Genomic DNA, 22,545 nt, shown 5'->3' on the forward strand with positions numbered 1-22,545 from the left:
CAAAGGAACAAGAATTCTTGGTTCCCTATGTGACTTTGGCTATGTTTTTGTATCTTTGCATTTTGTAAAATCCAATAAAGCTTTTTAAATAGAGAAAAGAAGAACAATTTTTTTAAAGTGTACAATTAGATGTTAATGAGAATAGAACGAGCTCACCCATTGACTTCACACAGTTATGGTTTTCTTAAAGTTTGACATTATTAAACTAGTGACTAAATTTGTTCAGCTGTCTTGAATCAAGGCAAACTCCTCAACTCAAGATGAAAAAATGGAGTCTACAGTGTTTGGGCACCAGACTGTTTGCCATTCTCTAATCTGTGAGAGGGGTCAAACCAGGGCCCTAAAAGCCCTGAGGTTGAGGAGGACTGTTGTCTTCTAGGGCCCTGCACAGGGCTCAGCATTGGTGCAGCGATGAATCACGACTATAGGGGCTTCAGCTGCCTGTTTTTTATGTAAGAAAAAATATTGTTGACCTCAATGGAAGATTTTCTTGCATTAGGACTATGGAATTAGGGCATTATTCTGTGTTTCACACAGTCCCTACATAAGCAAAACTCCATTACCTTCAGTATGAGTTTTGTCTGTGTAAGAACTGCAGGATTAAGCCCTATAGTCATATTTTTATTTCACTGGAAACTTAAAGAATTTACACACAAGATTTAATTGTCTTCAATGTTTATTTAAAGCTTAGTTATTTCATTTCATATTGAGTTTTCAATAGATTACATTTTGTTATCCCTAATGTGAAGTTTGTACAACTTCCTTAAATTATAAGTAACTGTTACATGTCAGTTTAAGATTTTAAAATAAAAATTCTCATTGAACAAGGGGCGCTAGGTATAATACGCTGCTGAGCTGTGTTTGTCTAAAATGAAATAATGGTGCTGTACATCTATCAGGTTTCTCCATTATGCTATATTTGTTTCCATGGCAACAGATCTCTTCTCTATCACTCTAGCATCAGGTTTCTGTTTGTACCAGCAAACCATTGAGATATTCATAACTTGCTTAGTAATCTTCTGCTATTACTGTCTAACATCAGCCACTCACCATCCTTGCTAACAAATCCACTTTTTAATACCTGATCATGCAATGGGATCTGCTAACATGGTCAATGGGATTCTGAAAGGATCAGTCTTAATGGATTTCTTTGTAAGATCAGGGCATCAATCATTGCCTGACTGTTATCAAAGAAAATTTGTTTGTATTTAAACAGTGAGACAGAAAAAGCCAAACAGTTATTCTGAGTTAAGCACACCTCAGGGTGTGGGCAAGATGCAAATAGAAGACACGAACTTTCCAAGAACCTGAATTGCATTTATCAGCACTATCACATGGTCTGAAGGGTTATAATCCTATAATTAGAGAGTGATTTAAAAAAAAAAAACATTTTAAAATAATTGTTTTAAAAATAATGATTTCAAAGAACCAACATATAAAATAGCCCTTTAATATAGGTTTTAAAATATTATTTTACTTGTGCATCCCTTCCGTATCCTCAGTCAGCACAGAGTGCTCTGCTGCATTTGCTTATATAATGATTTTTTATATTTTCTATTAATATCAATGCCGTGCAATCTTTCAGCTTATTTATGTGGTGCAGGGCTTTGTTTGACAAATCAGCTTGGTGCAGACATTTCTGCAATGGATTTCAAAACAAGATACTAGATACTAATGCAGAGATCGGCAACCTTGCAGAAGTGGTGTGCCGAGTCTTCATTTATTCACTCTAATTTAAGGTTTCGCGTGCCAGTAATACATTTTAACGTTTTTAGAAGGTCTCTTTTTATAAGTCTATAATATATAACTAAACTATTGTTGTATGTAAAGTAAATAAGGTTTTTAAAATGTTTAAGAAGCTTCATTTAAAATTAAATTAAAATGCAGAGCCCCCCCCGGACTGGTGGCCAGGACCCGGGCAGCGTGAGTGCCACTGAAAATCTGCTCACGTGTCGCCTTTGGCACGCGTGTTATAGGTTGCCTATTCCTGATCTATAGTGTAGCATAACAGGAGGTCACCTGATTTCCCTAAATTAATCAGGGTTGACTTAGCACCATGCTTTCTAGTCCCTTGTCAAGGCACCCTGTTATAGGAACTAAGAGGTAAAAACACCACAATCTGTTTGGTGAGCCTAATATGACAGCTGATATACTGAGTAAAATACAGCACTTGGCTGAAAGGACTAATATGTGCAGATACTAAGGGGATAAGTACTTTTAAAATGCCCCTCATTTCTCCTGTAACATCACTGTGTATGGGAAATTATCATTCCCTTTGTTTCTATTGGTCTTTTTGATACACAGGTAGTAAAAGATTTAATAAACAGACAGTTCATGACATAAATAGGAAAAGAAACATGTAAAGCTAGGATTTTCAAAGGAACCTAAGAGAAAAGTTAAGTGCTTTCCTAGAGAAAAGATTGAGCACCTGTAGCAAAAATCAAAATGATAACTTTTAGTAAATTTATACCTGAGATTTAACGAGCCTTGGGAACAGATAATTAATATGTTCAGATTTTTCTTAATTCCTCTGACAATGCTCATAACACTGATTGAAGAATGAGCAAAGGAAAAAAGGAATCACATGAATCCAAGACTAAGATAAACAATATGCCTTGTTTATATAACCTCAGAGCTTTGACAGTGGAAGGCTTGGACACAGATGATGAGAAATTGCTTTTAATCTAATAAGTGAAATACAAACCAGGACAAATAAGTCAGTAGAAGATTTAAAATATGTAAGTGCCAATTATGAAAGAGTGTTAATTAATTTGATTTGAGATTAACAGATTAACAAAATGAGATCGATGCTTACAGTGAAAAGCTACTTGAGTTTTTATATGTATATTTGCACTGTACTTCCTTATAACTCAGGATAACTGTTAAATTTGCCTTTAAACAACAGTGTAACAAATACTGTGTTTAATTAATGCAGACATTCCCACTTGGACTGTGAGCTCTACCCACTTAATAAGGTAAGCAGAATCAAGACAGTTTACAATTTGGATGGGGACATCACTAAGTGCTGTGGAAAATGGTCTGGGTGATTCAATATGTGGTGCTTTTCCCACAAGGCCTGATTTTAGTCCCACTTGAGGGAGGTTTGCCATTGGCTTCAACAGGCATAGGATCGGGCCATAGTCAGCACTGAATCAGTGCTCCCCTGAAAAGAACCAAATATGGTGGTACTGCCTTTCAGATGAGGTATAGAAAAAGAAGGTTCCGATAAATGGTGGTAAATAGAAAATTCATGACCATTTTCATAAGGGAACTAATTTTGGTGACAGGGCCAAAATTATCTTGCAGTAATTACATCCTGCCTTTCTAAATTCTAAATTCCCCCTGGAATCTTATTTGGTTTTCTCAAAAAGAAGAACAGGAGTACTTGTGGCACCTTAGAGACTAACAAATTTATTAGAGCATAAGCTTTCGTGGACTATAGCCCACTTCTTCAGATGCATAGAAGTGGGCTATAGTCCACGAAAGCTTATGCTCTAATAAATTTGTTAGTCTCTAAGGTGCCACAAGTACTCCTGTTCTTCTTTTTGCGGATACAGACTAACACGGCTGTTACTCTGAAACTTGTCATTTGGTTTTCCGTTAGTAGTATTAAATCTTTAGACCTCAATGACACCCCTGATCTATTAGATAACATTCATGAGTAAAAATACAAGCAAGAATAGCCAGTGATGCCTTCAGTAGGTCCCAGCTACTCTTATTGATGTGCTAGGGAATAGAACTTTTAGCCACTGATAACATCTCTGCATATTTAAAGCACAGCTGGCATGTTGCAGAGCAAAGCATAGTTGGGAGTGATAGCATGGTCCAGGCTGGAATTCCATGCGGGCTTGAGATGCAGAAACTCCTGAGTTCTAGTCCCAGTTCTGCAAATGTGTCTCAGTATGTGATTGTGGGCAAGTCACATAACTCAGGCTGATGAAATACCAGAAAAATATACATGTTGAATAATTTATTTGACAAATATAGCTGGTATTCATTGAAAAAAGATAGTAATATTCACCAGCAATAGAGCTGGTTGAATATCCCCAAAATGTTACCTCACTACATTATTAGATGGAAAAATGGCTCTACTTGCTTAATAAAATATTTGTCTACTATGACTCAGTGATCTCTACACATAACTTTTCTTTGTGTGTCAGCATGCCCGTGCCTCACGGGGCATAGTGACTTTTAACGATTAATTAGTTAATGTTGTTACAGTGCTTTGCAAATATATAAGGGCTAGAGGGTGACATACCAGTGTAGGAAATAGGCTGTCTTTGTTGCATTAGAGGAGATTGTGCCAGGTTTTCAAACAACTTATAAAACCTGCCATTTTAAGTAGAGGAATTTTCCATTTTATACATGCCACTGCAATCTTGATAACCCTAATGTATTGTAAGCTCATATGTACCTGGACTTATTGCCACTCTAGGATACTTCACATCTTTACGAAAACATTGTCTAACCATACTGGTATGTGGTCCACTATTTTACAAATGAAAGCACCAAACAATTATTGGCAGATAAAGCACATGCTAAGAGTGGATGTTGTCAAGAAGTCTTTTCAGCTGTGCTCTGTATATACTTGTGCTGCTAGAGAAGCAAGTGTTTAACATGAATGTGTAGTATGAGCTATTGTTGAGCTGTTACTTATTGCAGTAAAATTATCATCTTTAAGGTCCAAAAGATTGCTGCTATCTTCTGTAGCTAAGGAGAAAGCCAAGGGGGAGGGGGAGAAGAGAAAAAATACAAAAATGTCCTACAGGAAAAAAGAAAACTATTTGTTTCCAGTACTCGTGCTGTCGTTTTCTCCCTAGAGAAACAGTAAATTAAGCTATTGCCCTCAAATGTGTAACATTATCCTCTTTGCAATGATCATTGATTTAGATTTCTAAACACCTGAAGAGTGATGAAGCAAATCAGATCTTATAATTACCAAGCTAAATGCTCTTCAGTAGTTACAAGAACAGGAAAAAAACCCAACACCTATTGGATACAATACACACACCCTAATTTCAGCTCTGAATGCTTTGGTGTGATGAGAATGATGCTTTCAATTATGTTGTATTTAGAAAAGGCAGATATTTGACAGGTTTCAGAGTCTTCTTAATATTCATGCCCAACACATGAAGCAGTAATGCAATTTGGAAACAGCTGGATGACAGTAGCACTAGTTGACAGTGGATAATCCTTGTTTTTTCTTGGAAATCAGAAGTACAGAAAACTATTACCTCAATCCTGAGCTGGCCCTACGCCACCTTTTGTGCCCAACCCTCTCCCACTTAGAGAAATGTTAAACTTTTTCCTTTCTGAATATCACAGACTAATTAGAAGCATTATTTTTATACAAGTTAGGATACTGTAAGATTAATTGGCTGTATGAACATTTTAAATGTAATTGTTTCTTTTCAGATACAAAGTAATTGCATTTATGTGCACAGTCCTGATTCCAAAGGTTATTTATTGTTGGGTAATTTGCCGGGATCAGGTATGGGTCCCAGATATTTTGTCCCTCTGCTGTGTCAATCAGTATTTCATCCCATATAAAATATAAAACATCCAGTGTGAATACTCATGCATGAGTTTAAGGTTCACTCTCTGCAGTACTCAAGTGCCATGAACTTAATTCCTGTGAGGTCTCATATGCCCTCAGAAAATGAACACAAAAGAGGTCTGAACATGGGTGGAGTGAGTTAATTATTCAATTCAAGGAAATAATTGCAGAAAAAACTGTTTTGTTTTATTCGTCGAGCTCTAGTAAGTGGGTACAAGTAAATCAATTGGAGCAAAGTAAGAATGACTTTGAATAATTTTCAAGGTTTGGATCCATGTGTATAAGTATTCCCTCCCCCATTACTTCCACTTGTTCTTTCTGTCCCATTTCCTCTTTATCTCCCACTGTAGACTGTCACCTACTGCTCAAATACTTGGGTATCATTCCTACTTCAGACTCCACCACATTCAGGCTCAGAGAAGTCAGTGGAAGCTTCTCCATTGACTTTGATGGGCTTTGAATCAGGTCCTCAATCTTTTACCTCCCATTAACTCCATACATTCAGTGCTACAACTGCCTGACATCCCCACCCCAGGTCCAAACTGAGTTTTTGCAAAGCTGCTCCTTTTATCTTACTGTTGTAGATTCATGAGGCCCAGCCGATCTGGTTGAGTTCTAAACTACTTCTCTCTCCCCAATTCCTGGCATCTGAGGGCCTCCTTTTTCCTATAGCACACCGGAGATCAATGCTCTATTAAAACCACAAAGTATGCAAGGTTCCTATTCTCCCATGCTTTCACAACATGGCTCACAGATGGAGGAATGGATTTCTTTTATAAGAGGCATAACTGAATGTGTTACTGAGCATCTAAAGCGCTTGAAGTATTTACCATAGGACAGGTGAAGGTCTACTGGACTAAGGAGGTTTATATAGAACAGCTGAAGGTTAGACACAATACTTCCCTAAATGTAAACTAGTTATTTTGATTCCACTCCTTAAAGCATGAACTGAAGGCAATAGTGGGTAATGTACCCATGTGTATGCGCATATAGTTGGGGTGGAAAGCTGTCATATTTTCCTTTTCTATGTATGGTTTTAAGCCACTTGTTAATGCTTGAGTTTTGATGCCTGATTCATGCTGAGCTATAGGATTTGTTAGATATTTTATCTACATTTTTGTCAACCTTGAATTTACTCAGAACCTCAAGCAATTTATGAATCCTTGGTTGTAAAGGCCTTTAAAATATTCCTGCCAAATCAGATGTGCAGTTATGTCCCATAAAAGGTCTTTAGATTTATAGTTAAGTGATTACAGTACAATCTGGCCTCATCTGACTTCTCACTTCCAGGACCTCTGCGGCTTGCTTTAAATCCAGAACAAAATATGTTTAATAGATTCACTTTATTCACTCATGCCTGCAAATGCCTTGAACAGACCTCTTGGCATATTTAATTTGAGGCAATCAATGGTTTCTGTATTAAAAACCAGACACAGGAACAATTTATGAAAGATTGACTTCTGAGCCAAGTATGTAGACTCAGTAAAACTGGAAATGTAGAGAAAGACATACTGGACCCAATTCTCCATGGCCCTGCACCTCATGTAGTTATTTACACCAGTGCAAAGTGGGCATAAAACACTGGTGAATCAGAATAGTTATGAATTACATCCACTTTGCGCTGGTGTTAAGGACTACAAGAGATGCCGGGCAGTGGAGAATCTCGTTCACTGTACTTGGCTACATATTAACAGTCTCATAGTACTCAGAGGTCTAGTCACCTTAAGATGCAGCACCTGCAAATACCACCTGCACAGCCTTTTGCTTTTGTTTAATTCCCTGGCCTTTGGCATCCACACATACACACTTGCATAGAGCTGTAATGTCCCAGCTCGGCCTGGTGGTAACATACATGAGATAGGCACGGTGAATGATAATGTGAACTCAACGGAATTCACTTAGGGTCAGGGCTTAAAAACTTTATCTGATACCCAATAACCACAGCGTAAGAGACCTGGGCCACCATTCCTTCCAAGGCTACAAAACCTAAAGGCATGTCCATGCAGTTTAAAACACTAACACACTTGCATGGTCTATGCTATGTACTTTATTATTTAATGGTAACATTGTCCCTCATCTTTGTTTACTGTATATATATAGAAATATAAAAATGACTCCATCTCATGAATGAATTTTCCTTTCTTTCCCTTCCTGGTTTCATTAAATTTTTTCTTACCTAGAATAGGACATGGGCTATTTTCTCCTGAGTTTTCTTCAGCCATGACTGTTTTTCTTTCTCTCTGTCTCTCTCACTGTATTTCCTGTCTTTGCCTTCTTTCCCATCCCAATAATCTCTTTCTACACCACACTTCTCTTTTCTAATTTACTTGACGAATCTATCTCTGTCTCCCTCAATCATTCACACACTTTCTAACTGCTGATTTTGTCTCTGCCCTGCCTTTGTTACATGTTTCTCTAGGAAAATGCTTAACTTTGCATTGTGTGGGTAGAAGAGGAATTCTCATCCGCTGCTTTTCTTCTACCCTCCCCATTTTTCTTTTCCTTCCATTGTACATACATGTTAAGTCCTGTCTTTCTCCCTCCACAAGAAGTTAATTTTCTTATGTCCCACAACAATTAATTTATGACATTTCTCAGTTTCCTTCTATGCCCACTTGATCCCCTCTCCTCGCCATTTTTGCATTCTGAGCATGATTGTGTGGGTAAAATTCAGCCTCTAAAATTGCATGACAAGAAGCGGATAAACCCCTTTGCCCTTTTACTGGTGAGAACAAATGAAAAACTGCACTGTCCCCTTTTGTGGAAATGGCATGTCCAATCGAAAGCCCATTGACGTCAAAGGCTATCTTTCCATTGACTTTAACAGGCTTAGGATCAGGTTCTTCATGTCTAGATTCACTGGCTTCACATTTTCATGGATTTTTTCACATAGATCTAAGACTTTCTGTCCTTAAGAAGTCCCTTATGCCTTCCTGTATATCTTAGATGGCACGGCTAATGGCTGGATTAGCTGCCAGATTTTACATTTCTTAAGCTACACATTAATGATAAAAAAAGAAGGGGGCCAGGAGCGGGGAAGGAGAGGGGAAATGGGAACTTGACTTCTATTGTGATACAGATGAAATGACTGAACTTCAATGAGGAATTTAATCTTTATTTTTATGATAGCACAATAAACTCACACAGTAGCATTGATCTGTACTTATTTAACAAAATACATTCTAGCAATTTACAAATTTTTCCATTTGAAAACAGTGCATAACAGTTTATTAAACACAATATTTTATATATAGAATTTTCATTGAAAAACATATTTAATTTTATATTTCCAGTATTTTTTTCTCAGTAAAGCACAGCCTAACAAAGAAATTGGTTCCCCCTTTCGCAAGTAAGAAAAATTAGAACACTAAGAAGATGCCACTTGTCAATTTATTTCATCCATTTTAAATTAAGGTATTAGTGGAATGTAAACACAGGCTAATTTTACAAAAGGCTCCTTATCAGATATACATGCAGAGGTCTGAATTCTAATGTATATCTTATTACATTTGTTTTCTAATGTAATATAATTTGATAAGCCATTATTAAAAAGAGTAGCCTTTGGCACTTTGAGTAAAAAAAGAATACCATATATCAATAGTATGTAAAGAACACAATTTCAATGATTACACAAGTGCTTTAAAATCTTTTGTTATGAAATAGGAAAACTTGATAGGAAAAATATCGCACTGCACTTGAAATAATGCAGCAAATTTCAGAGTAGTAAAAGCAACATATGCTAGATGCCCATAAATGGCCCAACTAAAACCAAGGAATAAAGAGCAACCACTCCCACCAGAAACCCTGTCATCTCCAAAACAGTTATATTGCCAGAGAGCATATTGTATAATCCTTGGTTTATTGCCAGTATTTCCAGTTGCAGTTTTCCATTTCTTTTTTCAGGTTCATCTACTTATGTCCCCCTTTTTGAATTTATAGGCCAGCAATGACTGTGTCATACCCATTCCATTAAAGCTAATTCTACCTGCTCAATTGTGTACCCAAACTAAGCTAAAGCCAACAATTTTTTATCCAAGACAATTCATGTGTTTGCAATCCCTAGGAAATGTGTAAAAAAAGGTTTGATATTAAATACCAAGGACTGAAGACTCCATTTTATATATATATATATATATATATATATATAAACAAAAACAAAACAAAACAAACCTTGTAAATATTATAATCTGAAAATACATATTCTAAAAATTACTTTTCTTTTCTCACCATTCTCTAGTTTCTGTGGTTACGTTCACCAGCTATAGTGCCCAGTAGTAACACTCACCATTAGTAGCAGGCTACAACACCACAGGACATTTCCTTAAACATAATCTGCAGAATTCACCCTTGGGTGGGGCAGGGGCATCTTTGTTCAGACTAGCGGGGAAAACAGATACTGGCTCCATTAAGGGTCTCCTTGCTCCCTTCCTTCAGGGAGTTAGGGAAGAATCACCTGAGGTGGTGGGCTGGCCAGCAGGGCTCAGGTCAATCATTGGTCCCTGTACACTGGAGCGGGCAGGGCTGTGGGGAGAAGGTATCTAAGCCCTGGGTCTCTGGCAAGAATCGCCTTCCATGCCACCAGCCCTGGGATTAAAGTAGGTCCTGGGATTGTTTGGTCAGCTGTGAGCATTGCACGAGGCACCTTATTTGGGACTAGGAAGGATTTTTTCCCTTACTGCCAGATTGGGTTTTTTTGCCTCCTCCACAGCAGCTCAGTGACCTGGTGGAGTAGGTTCAAGCTGTTGCAGTTTAGTAGGTGGAAGGTGTCCAGTACAGGTACTCATTCCATAGAGGCACAGGTCCCTCATGAACCAGAATTGGAAGTTGACTTAGGGGGGCCTTCCCCTAAAGCAGCTCGAGAGGAATGGGGTCAGCGCTCCTAACGTCTGGTTCAGCAGGAAGACAACCCCCTAATATCAGCCCTTTAGCCCTCCTATGAGGGCTCCCAGGGGGGTCCCAAGAGTTGGGGGACTGATCCACTAGGTGGAAATAATTAAGAAAGGAATCAGGACCTGAACTGTACAAGGTATTGCCTGGTAGTCCCCAGATGAGTTAAATTAATGAAGTTGCAGCCTAATTACACCAAATTCCTTGCATCTTGACTGTACTCCTGTATGTCCAGGACAAAGCCATTTTAGTTCCCTTTAGAGTCTAGTTTAGTAATTCCTGGCAACACAGATTCCAAGAAGGCAAGTTATTTCCTCATATTATAAAAGCATTATAGGAAGGATCACACCATTAGGAGTTCATCCATATTCTCTCCAGTGGCAGGACACAACCCACTTGATTCCTAACTGAAAAAAAGTCATGTTTAAGGAGGCTCTTATTGAGTCTGTCCCAGGGACCCCAATAGCACCGGAGGCACTATGCAACACTCGTGTAGTGATTCTGCATACTAAGACATTCCAAATTTAAAGCAAAGCATTATAAATAAGGATCCACTATGACTAGAGTGAAGCTTATGGTCATTTTGTGCTAAGCTAAGCAAGTGAAGCGAGTATATCCAAGTGTGAGATAAAAGGCTTATTAATCAATAGCTAGTGACTGATCAGGCAGTAGCAATTTCAGTTTTCATGGCTCACCTTCTTTCACAGCAAATTTCTTTGCAGTTATCAGTGTCAAGCATTATCTAGTTAAAAATTAACAGAAAAAGATAAGGTCTGCAGAGAGACAAAATGAGCGCTTGTAAAAATGCTAAATCTGTATTATTTTATGTACTTTAAAAGATCCCTTTAAAAACAATATTTAAAACAGTTCTACAAGTTAGCCCACTAAGAAGAAGCCTCTTCATTAGTAGCACCTGTACTTAAACAAAAGTTGAGCAGCAGCAGCAAAACTATTCAAACTAGATAATTATTCCACTCTAATGGAACGTCACCCACATATTTTTTGTTGCAGTAAACATTATTTCAAAGAACTACACAAAATCTTTGCAATCTTTTAATGTGACAAATCCACTATAACAAAGCTGTAAATATTTCCTATTCTACATGAATGCAGCCAGCATCGTCATAGTATTAGCAATATTACTTTTAAAGTAACTGCACATCAATATGTCATGTGTCTGAGTTTAACGGGTATGTAAATTTTCAAAATATGTAAAGTTATAATCAGCACCATCCTGTATTAAAGTTTTGGTGCAAAATCTGCAAAGGTGAATATACAACACTGATACAGCCTTTGCTGTGAAAAATTCATTTGTCCTCAGACATAAATATAAATAAAATAAAAAAGTTGGCACATTCAGGAAATAAAGTGTCTGTGTTCAAGACCATCATTTTGATTGATATCGTCACCCTCAGAGAAATGTTTTTAGTCTGGTGAAACAAGTTGTAAGAAAACTCTTCGCATTAGGTTCTTGCATTGTGCTTCCCCCACCCCACCCCCAATTGCATGAAACCCACAAGCTCATGCACACCATACATCAGCAATGTCCAACAATAGTCAGGCTGATGGTCAGTAAATTTGGCACATCAAGAATATTTCTGAATCCGCTCAAAAAGAAATAGAGCCCAAGCTTTATCAAAATGTGTTAATTCTTGGTAATATGGATCAGGTGACATTTCTCCTTTCATTCTTTGTAAGCTCTTGTGGGGGATGTTCCTTTATAGAAGATGTTTCTGGTGTTCTCTGGGCTGCTCCCTCTTTCAGGGATTAAAATAATGTTACCTTTTCTTCGAAGTGTGGAGTCACGGCTCGAAGAGATGGACAGAGTTTCTGAGCCAATCTCACTTCCCTCCACTGGTGTGACTCTTATAGTGGTAATCCCATGATGGTGATGCTCACTGTTATCTATGTTACTTCTTTTCCTGTCACCAGACCCATAACTGTCTTTCAAGGATTCACAGCTCTCGGAGTCTCTATTGAGATCATTTAGCTCATAAATTTGACGAAGGCTACCTTTCTCGGGAGCTTTCCATTTCCAAGATCCACTCCCTTCACCTTCTGATGGCACCTGAATTATGGGTCTGTTATTTTCTGGATGGGCCTCAACTCTTACAATACCACTGGGTTCATGATCTGTCAAGGTTTTATATCGGATGGCTCCAGTACAGGTGACTGTGCTGCTCTCTGAATTCTTAGGACTGCTCTGAAGCACTCCTTGCTGCTTTGACATGGCTATTACTTGCATGATTCTTGGCTGACTGTTGCTTCTACATACAACGCTTTTCTCTGCAGCTTTCAGCCATTTGGCCCTAGCTGAACTACTTTTGGGAGATGTGTTTATATTTTCCTGGGTCTCTTCAGGAATATGGACTAGCTGTGAAGAACCAGGACGTGACTGAATAGAAACTCTTGGCCCACCAGAAAGACTAGCGTTATTACAACCTGGAATGCTGCCAGGCTGAATTTTCAGGTACTGATTGCTGGGGCCATGATGATCACCATTAACGCCCACTCTGGATGGCTCAGAGCTTGATCTCATTTCAATAGCCCTTGGTGGCGAATGGCCAGTTTCAGTCTCTATTACTTGCAAAGACAATTTTCGACTTTCACTCTTGTTCTTCCATTGAGAAAGAAGTTGCTTGGAACGGGCAGAATCCATTGATGCATGAATTGTTGCATTTCGTCTAGCTGGATCTTCCAGTGATGGCGTGTTGACTCTTGGCAATGTGTTGCTGAAAGTAACCATGTTTTCCTTTCCCATGGGGCTTCGTGGAGTTATAATCTCTACATCAGCATTTGCTCTTTTGATGTTAGTCAGGGATCCAGAATCTCTATGGTTTCGATTCAGAATACTCTCAGAATGGTGAGAGGAACGCCCGTCACTATTGCCACCATTTTTACCTGGTAAAATTCTGTTGGCATCTTGACTAAGGTCTGTCAGAGATCTTAATGGGTCTCTTTGCAGATTCTGGTGAAATACATTCTCTTCACTTGGTAGGAAGTTCCCCACAGCATACAGACCCTGACATTTGGATAGAAGCATTAGACAATTATGGAAAAACAAATATTTTCAGACACTTCAATTATACTTTCATGGCTTTAAATAAACAGAAAACTCATAAGATTAATACAGCTAAATGGACAGGATTTGTTCAGTTTGTTTTCTTTCTATTACTACTTATCACCAATACAAATCTTATTCATTGTTCCAAATTTTGTCCTCAGTTCTGTACATGCAGGTATGTATAAAGTGGTACCATTGTGATCCTTTGTTATACCCATGTAGTCTAAAAGAATACCTGGGAAAAGCGGAGGATTATTTCCCCCTGCCTGTGTTCCCCCTCCTACAAAGCAGCAGATACAGTACAAGGGAGAGTGTTTTGTTTTTAAAATAATGTTTTCACAATTCCTGGCCTTCGCTTAAGTAATGTTTACAGCTACACAACTGTCTGCTCTGATTTATTGAATCTTGTTCCAGCCTGATTAGTTCTCTGCTCAGTGGTTCTGCCCTTTCTAGTGCGTAATGACCATGTAATACAATATCTACATGATAGAACAATTTATCAGCTTTGAAACAATTGGCTTCCAAGGTATGCAGAACTTCAGCAAGGTTTTGCTTCATGATGTTTACTCCATTCAGTGAGCCAGTTGTAAAACAATATCATTTAAAGAAATTCTAGTGAGAGAGAATATTTAATAAACAGTCCAAATACTTGAGCTAATCACTCAGGTTAATTCTTTGCACTACTCCCAGATCTGTTTGTAATTACACAGTATTAATTTCTCCCCCTCCCCATTGATTTTTACTTTTCTGGGCAGATTTGCTGGCTGCAGGGTATTTAGAACCACGAGTCTCTGAAGTAAGCCATCATGCAACAGCCTATGGGCATGCTGAGTCAAGAACATGCTTGAGTGTGTGTTTCAAACATAGGCACAACTCAATTTTTTTGTGAATTTTGTAAATCTTTACATGCACTTGTCATTTTAGGTGGCATTCAGTAGTACAAAAACTACAATTCCGGATCAGATTGCAATACACAGGAACTGACCATTTTCATATACAGTGTGATTTCAATGTATTCATGTTGGTGTTCCTTCTACCACTCTAAAAGCTTTTGCCTCTAAAATCATTCTCTGGTGAGGGCATTGCATACAGCAGAGGTTCTCAAACTTTTGTACTGGTGACCCCTTTCACACAGCAAGCCTCTGAGTGTGACCCTCCTTATAAATTAAAAACACTTTTAAAAATATGTAATGCTATTATAAATGTTGGAGGTGAAGCAGGGGTTGGGGTGGAGGCTGACAGCTCGCGACCCCCCATGTAATAACCTCATGACCCCCTGAGGAGTCACAACCCCCAGTTTGAGAACCCCTGGCGTACAGCCTGTACTGTTATGTGATTATCATGATGTGACTGAACATCATCTATTTTAATATTATATTGAAAAGCATTTCTGACTCATTTTGGTTCATAACTGGATGCAGGGAAACATCTTCTCCTCACTCACACAGGACCCAGGCAAAATGCTGTCACTAGAATTCCTTGAGCACTGGTGAGGCTAGGGGGTAGCTAGCCTGGCAGTGTTCTGCAGACTTAAGAAGACGTAAACCAGTTAGACTGGGGATGTGTCCAGAGCCCCACTTCCTAGCACACACAACACCACGCACTGGAGGAATATTTGTTATGCTTTTCACCAACAGATGTAAGGAGAGCTAAGCCCTTCTTGAATCCTTCCAGCTGCTTCTACGCTGTACATGTGGAGTGCCTCAGAGGATCCCTACTCAGGCAGCACAGTTCTGCACAACCTCCCCCTATGTTCCAATGATGTACAAGGGCACTACATTGCCCTTAATTTGTTACCAACTTGGCAATTTATTGTACCTTCTTATGGGGAAACTGCTGCTTGTGAATAAATTATGCCTAGAAATGGAGCTTTGTGTTGGACACTGAAAAATTATGTTCCTTTCATCGGTGGAGAAAAGAGAAACTGATGCAAGCACATCTGTTATGCTGCAGCCTGCTGCATGAGGGCATCCCAGGTGGGGTGTCATCCCTAGGACAGGCATCCATTTTAAATGGAGAGACCTGCTTCCTGTTCCCCCTTTATCAGTTTATCTCCACTTATGTAGAATTCGTTAGCCCACTGCAATCTGAATGACTTTTTTTTCTAAAACTTAGAACACATTCATACTGTATTTACCAAATAGAGAGCAATTCCTCCTCCTATTAGAAAACCACAATAGACATCAACTGGATGGCTCTTGTACTGGGTGATTCGAGTCAGGCCACATATAATTCCACAGATGATAAATGCAAAGACGAGAAGAGGTTTCAGAAGTTTGGAGGAGTCGGTTAAAGTGGAATTGAAGTACATCTTGAAAAGAAAAGAAAAGAAAAAGTGATTTATGAAATTTCAGATTGACCTAAGAGGACATGACTTTATTTCATGTATGGTTTCTTCAACTGAATACAAAGGAATGCCTGGTTTATTCTTATTGCATCAATTTTGTTGATTTTATTTTTAATTCTTGGTAAAATCCATTCAACTGCTATAGAAAAATCTTTAGTCACAATGGGACCACTTCTGAAGTCCTTATCCAAGCTAAACTCTCACTGAAGACAGTGCAACTAAGACCTGAGTAAGGATTTGGTGTGTTGCAAATATAACTAGCTAAGGAGTTATAAGGAGTTCTGGAACATAGGAATTGACCTACCAGATGAGACCCATCGTCCATCTAATACAGTGTTTCTGAGAGCAGTTAGTACCAGATACTTTAGAGCAGTGTTTCTCAGCCAGTGGGTCATGACCCCTGGGTGTATGTCACAAAAAGCAATCACAATGCGCTGAAAATGTTGTTATAATCTAAAGCAAAGAAAATCTTGCTCCTCCACTTCCCTTAACCTTCATGGTCAAGTACTGTCTGTTGAATATGTAACCACGCACACAATTAAATTACATAGACGTATCATGGTTATCCTTAATATATTTTTTACTCTTATTTGGCTAGTAAGTGTAAGGGGATGGTGAAATGTTTTGACTTTGAATAAGGAATCACTAACCTAAAAAGGTTGAGAAACACTGCTTTAGAGGAAGGTGCAAGAGATCCCACAGTAGGCAGATGTGGGGTAATCATTCCCTACCCCCACCCCCAGGAAGGTTTCAATTTAATCAGTAATGGTGGTTGTTATTTATTATTTATTTGCATTGCAGAAGTGCTTAGAAGCCCCAGTCATGAAGCAGGACCCCATTGTGCTAGGCACTGTACAAACACAGAACAAAAAGACAGTCTGCAGTAATTGATTTAAGCCCAGAAACATAAGGTTTCACATTGCTTCCGATCCTCTGTTAGCATTAACTCTAGATATTCTTGTTGTTCACATAAACAGACACTTGCTCTTTGAATCTTACTGAGTCCCTAGCCTCTGACCTGTGCTCCTCCTAGATTTTAAAAATTAAACATTCAACAAAGGCACAATTAACTATAAATTAGCCAGTCAATCCTATTAATAAATATCAGTGGAGCTATTCACATCAAACAAACACATTCCTGCTGTAACTCCACTGAAGTCAATGCAGCAATACAAGGGAGAATTTGTCCCTTAGAATCTAGAGTTTGAATGCAGTGTTTGAAGTAAGATGGGAGGAAGAAAAGAGGCAGGATATGTTGAGCATTATTTGAATGGCAAACTAAAATATCACTTTATAAGACAAATATCATATTTCGTATGTGAATAATATGAAGCATTAAATATGTTTTAATGTTACACTCCACTACAGAGGATAATGTTGCTAGATAACAAACTGTGTGGAACTACTGTGTCCCTACTGTATCTTTTATAGTAATATTGAATTTATTTTAGCTATTTGTAATTTCATTTTGCTGTCAGGCTCAGACGATAAGAGCTTATTTATTTCCTTACTATGTTAGGCAACAATCTAAGTCAAGTCACTTTACGTTAGATGGTAAATGACATTCTGACTTTTCTCTAGTACAAATGAATAATGAACAGAGTTGATTACTTACCGAAATATATACAGCTGCAAAGGCTGCCAGAGTAGCATGTTGAGAAGGGAATGATTTTCTGCCAAGGAAGAACACTCAAATTATGCTTCTCAGTTCAAATACACTCTGCTACCGCTCATTTAAAAACACGTGGGGTGGTACAATCTTCTTTAACTTACAAATCACAAGCAAATAAATTATCTTTTATATTTTTTCCTAAGTCTCCATTCCGTATTCTGGGGACAGTATCAGCTAAGAATTGAGTTAATAAAATAATCACATTTTGTTTTAAATATTCATCACCAAGTCATTTTCTGATATTAAAAAATTAATTAGATGCACCGAACTCTGATATATTTGATTTTTTAAAATGGGCAAATATATATAATTACCTATCTGGATATTTTTTTCATGATGGGCCCAATCCTGCAAAAGTCCGTTCATATGAGTCATGTAATTAATTATTCCATTGACTCCAGAGGGACTTCCCTTTTGACTAAGAATTAATAGTAGGTGTTTGGATGATTGGGCCCAAAGACCTTAGTCCTGAGAGGTGCTGAGTGCCAGCAATGATCATGTTGTGGATATGTGGCACTTCTCAGGATCAGACCCCGAACAGATAAGCTCAAAAATCTCATTTAAAAAAAAATCTTACACAGTAAACAGCTTGGGATTTCTTAAATTCTTTCTTTAAGTGGTTAGTGACTGGAATGAGTATTAAAGGAGGACTGCTACACATTATCTACCTTGTTTCTTTCTTTTCTATCAATATAGGTTACTTCTGATCGAGGGGAAAAACGTGAATAATTTATTTGAGGAACGTTGTTTAGCCATCTATAGAGCTAGTCAAATAATAGATTTTATTATTTGTGAATAATTTATTCATCAGCAATATTACTCTACAGCTAGTCAAATAATATTTGCAAATAATTAATTACATTATATATATCTCCAGAATCTTAATCAATGAAGTTCATGGCTCAGATGCTTAGCTGTGGCCTAAGAGTGCGCAGCACAGGTCAGGAAGCAGTCTGCTTCTCCAAATGTTGGGCCATCTGAATGCCACTCCTGGGGGCTGCTCTAACTTGTGACTGCTGCCAACATGCTGTTATAGTAACTGGGGGTTGCTGGGGCATGAGGGAGTTGTGGTCACACCCTGTTTTCCCTAGCTATGCCCCCCGTACAGGCAGTCAGGACGGTGATTAGAATAGGAGTTGCTATAGTGTCTCTACACCAACCAAGGATCACCCTAAGCAGAAGAGCTCCTCTGATGCCAGGATCCACTGGCTGAATAGTACAAAGTTGCCTCGCTGTATATGAGAAATGGGGGCCCATAAGTGAGACTGATATGATGGAAACCAGAAAGCTTCCTGAAATGTTGTAGGTGGTCTGGAGGAGCAGTGTGAAGGCTTGATTTCTGCAGCAGTCTGACATCCCCCTAAATGTCACCCTCTGACTGCATGGAGACCCTGCATCCTCTCTGTGCTTTCTTTCTCCTTCTTCCTCCCCATATTACTGTTGTGAAAAGGGGGGGAATAACAATAGAGCTTTCTTGACTTAGGGAGGCAGGCTTATTGAACCTTCATTTGCTCTGGTTTCTGGTTCCTCAGATTCAGTTCCCAGTAGTTCCTGACGTGACAGAGTCACATATGGCAAAGGAACTTGGAGAAGGCATTTCAGGATAAAGTAATCCATCCCGTCCACCCAAGAGCTAAGGGAGCAGACCAGCAGGACAAAAAATTAGAAGATTCCTTGAAGATGTCAAGATTGTGGGGGACTCCTGATTTTTGGCCTGATTCTGCAACTTGCTGGGGATCCTCAGCTCCAAGTGATGACAGAGTTGAGTGCTCTCAGCACATTGCAGGATTAGGTCCCAAATAAGGAGCTATAACGAGGATGAAAGTTACAATGTGCAGCTTAGCTTCTATTATTTTAGAGCATTTGCAGCCAGGACCATAACAGCAGTAGCTAAATAAAATTGTCACATCAGATATTCTGACTCTTGACATTTGCCCCTTTATGGTTGCATTTCAATACCTTTTTTTCTCTAAAAAGAAGAATAAAAAAGTCACAAGGGCATGGGAGGAAAAAAAACCACAGGGCTAGATTCAGTTAAAAAAAAAAAAAAAGTCTGTTGGACAGCCAGGGTTCTCGACCAGAATCCTAGTTAAAGGTCTGAGGAAGATGAACAGAACGGCTTTGACCTTTAAAAAGGGGCACTAAAAATAACAAATGTATGTCAATTTGGTGTCATAAATATGCCCCCCCTTAGAATGTTATAGCAATGCTAAGAAGCCTTTGTAGTCTACAGTATGTCCTGGTGAATTAAAGAATTGGTTTTCCTTTGAGCGGAATTCTGCATTTTGCTTAGTCTTCTCTAAATAATTCTACGTAAATGAACTCTGTGGGCCAAATTCAGAACTACTGTGAATGCAACTCCACTGATCTGAACTTTGTGTCTAACAATTCCTCAGTTTTGACTCTGGCTAAATAGAAATGTATGAATTTCTCATTAGTAAGGTCAGAGATCTAGATCTTTGACTCCTTTGTAAATTCTGAGAGCCTTTCACAAGGAATATCTGTGAATATTAAGAGTGGAATGGGGAAGAAAGACAAAAATCTTCCCTCCCCAGGACATGGAGCCTCTACAGGCTGTGGTAGAAGCCACTTAGCTTCTCCCCCAATTTGGGTGAATGAAACCATATATTTATGGTCTCCACATCTTTGACAAAGAGTCAGCTGTGCCAATGAACAGAAAGAGAGGCTTGAGCACAGCACTGGATCCAGCTCTCTAAACTTTGACAATGTTCAGATCTGGATTTTAATTTCATGACTTTGATGTGTGGCTGTGTCATTGTGTTATGATTTATTTTTTATTTACTGAAACTTTTAGTTTCTTTGCATTCCGTGAAAATGCAGGCTGTTACAGAGATGTACATACAGGGCTCTCTCAGGGAGACTTTACTTTTGTTCTTTCTTGTTTTGTTATCTTTTAATTTTAAAATGAAAAATTTTGGCTGAAAACGTATGGCTCTTCTTTGTGTATGGAAAGCATGACATCTAGTATTAATGTGGTAGATACATTCAGAGTTCTGAAAGAAAACCTACTCTGAGAAAAGAAATAAGCTACCACTCAGAGGTATGAAATATAAACATGGGGGACAAAATTAAGGAAGCGATGAGAGGAAAAATAGTTCATATAACATGCAGAGTGTAAGAACACACAATGCAAAGGGGATAAAGAGGCTTATGAAACAAAACTGTGAGGGTATAAAACTGATTAAGAAAACTAGAACTAACAAAAGGAGACAGAAATCACCTATCATATGAATAAAAGTATGGAAAGGCACTTTGACTATAAACAGGGAAAGAGATTGATGAGGAAAGCCACTGGACCACTAAGGGATAATAGAGACAATTAATTTTCTCTATCAGCTGAATAATTACACAAATTCTTCTCTTTACTGTTCACAGGGGAGTCTGGAGGCTAGTTACCACAAATGGAAACAAAGTTTCTGGTGTATTATAAATTGAAAATGAAGGCCATTAGCAATCACACAAAACAAGACTTGTACAAGTTAAAATCACTAAAGTCAGATTAACCTCCAAGGTTGGAGAGATTGCACCATAAAACCCCGACAGGGATGACTGAAGAGTCTGTTGGACCAATAACAGATATCTTATCACTCCAGCATGAATGGAGAAGGACTTGAAGGAAGCAAAAATAATAATTAAGGAGAAGCCAGAAAATTATAGATCATCAAATGCAATCTCAGTGTCAGGAATAACATAGAGTATGAGATGAGATCATAACATTTCTGAAGAAATATGAGCTGATTAAAATTGGCCACTGGCTTAATAAAATATTCATCTAGTGTGACAAATGTGATTGATGTTTTAGAGGTGATGACATGCAAAGTGAGGGGTGAAGTACTCTTCTGAAATTTCTAAAAGGCATTTGACACAGTGGACTAATAAGTGCAGCAAACACAGAAAGGTAGATGCCCTTCTTGAAAGGATAAAGAAATTACTTGGAGCCTGATCGTGCAGGGGGTGGACCCATATGGAGCCCCACTGAACTCAGTGGGATTCCATGCAGATGCAAGGTATTGCCTGCACCAGTCACCTTGCAGAATCAGAGCCTAGGTAAGAGTAAAGGCTTATGGGGCAGGAAAGAACAAAGTGAAGAATTAGCCACTATAGAATGATAGAAATATAGGGCTGGAAGGGACTTTGAGAAGTCATCTAGTCTAGCCACCTGTGCTGAGGCAGGACCAAGTAGACCTAGACCCACTCTGACAAGTGTTTGTCTAATATGTTCTTAAAATCCTCCAATGATGGGGATTCTACAACCTTCCTTGGAAGTCTATTCCAGTACTTAATTATATTATAGTTAGAGCCCTGCATGGACACACAATTTATATCTGTGGACAGAAAACAGATGTCCGCAGAGCTGCAGGGCTTTAGTGACAGTGAGCGAGACCAGCAGGGCCATGGTCAGCACCTGGGCCAGGAACCACAGATATCCGCATGTTTGGCAGCCACTTGCAGGAACCAGTGCCTAGCTCAAGCAGCTCCTCCGGCATGGCTGTACTGCCCCCAGCCCTGCCCACTGGGGTGGGCACCAGGCTTACCGGCAGTTGTCCCTGGTCACACTATTGTGTCCAAGCAGCTCACACGCTCCTATATTCCTATTCTATAATTTGGCTGGATCTCTTTTAGATAGCTATGTGTACATTAGAAAACCACAATATGGAACATTCAAGGGAGTGCAACATGAATGATAAATAAGAAAGGAGAGTTATCCTAGTTTGGAAGAGCTAGGAAAAACTGGTGGTATGTTCAATGGAGGTAAAGAGTTTTAAGAGGAGATGTGACTGCATTTTTCAATAGCCTAACAAGTATAATTAGGGTAGTGTAGATACGTTTCTTGAATTAAATATCAAATATTAAGACTCATGGTGAGGACCAGGTGCATCAGAGCAATAGGATATAGAGCCCCGCATCTCTAGCAGTGACTGTTTTACCATCTGATGACTGCTGGCCTGTCTAAAACGCATTTGTGGTCTCTCAGTTCCCAGTGGTGTCCAGTATAC

The 22,545-nt window shown here is 38.8% G+C and overlaps 1 protein-coding gene across 1 annotated transcript in view; it reads right to left on the reverse strand.

Moving 5' to 3' along the window:
- Positions 1-8,651: 8,651 nt before the first annotated feature.
- Positions 8,652-22,545, reverse strand: part of PLPPR4 (phospholipid phosphatase related 4) — a 48,158-nt gene continuing 34,264 nt past the window's right edge. The window contains exons 5-7 of the mRNA XM_054038701.1: positions 17,471-17,528; positions 15,646-15,819; positions 8,652-13,466 (exon numbers count right to left, since the gene is read on the reverse strand). Coding sequence (XP_053894676.1) covers positions 12,129-13,466; positions 15,646-15,819; positions 17,471-17,528 — 1,570 coding nt within the window. The 3' untranslated portion in view covers positions 8,652-12,128. The remainder of the gene's footprint in view (positions 13,467-15,645; positions 15,820-17,470; positions 17,529-22,545) is intronic.

Source organism: Malaclemys terrapin, chromosome 8 (assembly GCF_027887155.1).
Source record: "Malaclemys terrapin pileata isolate rMalTer1 chromosome 8, rMalTer1.hap1, whole genome shotgun sequence".
NCBI classification, from domain to species: Eukaryota; Metazoa; Chordata; order Testudines; family Emydidae; genus Malaclemys; species Malaclemys terrapin.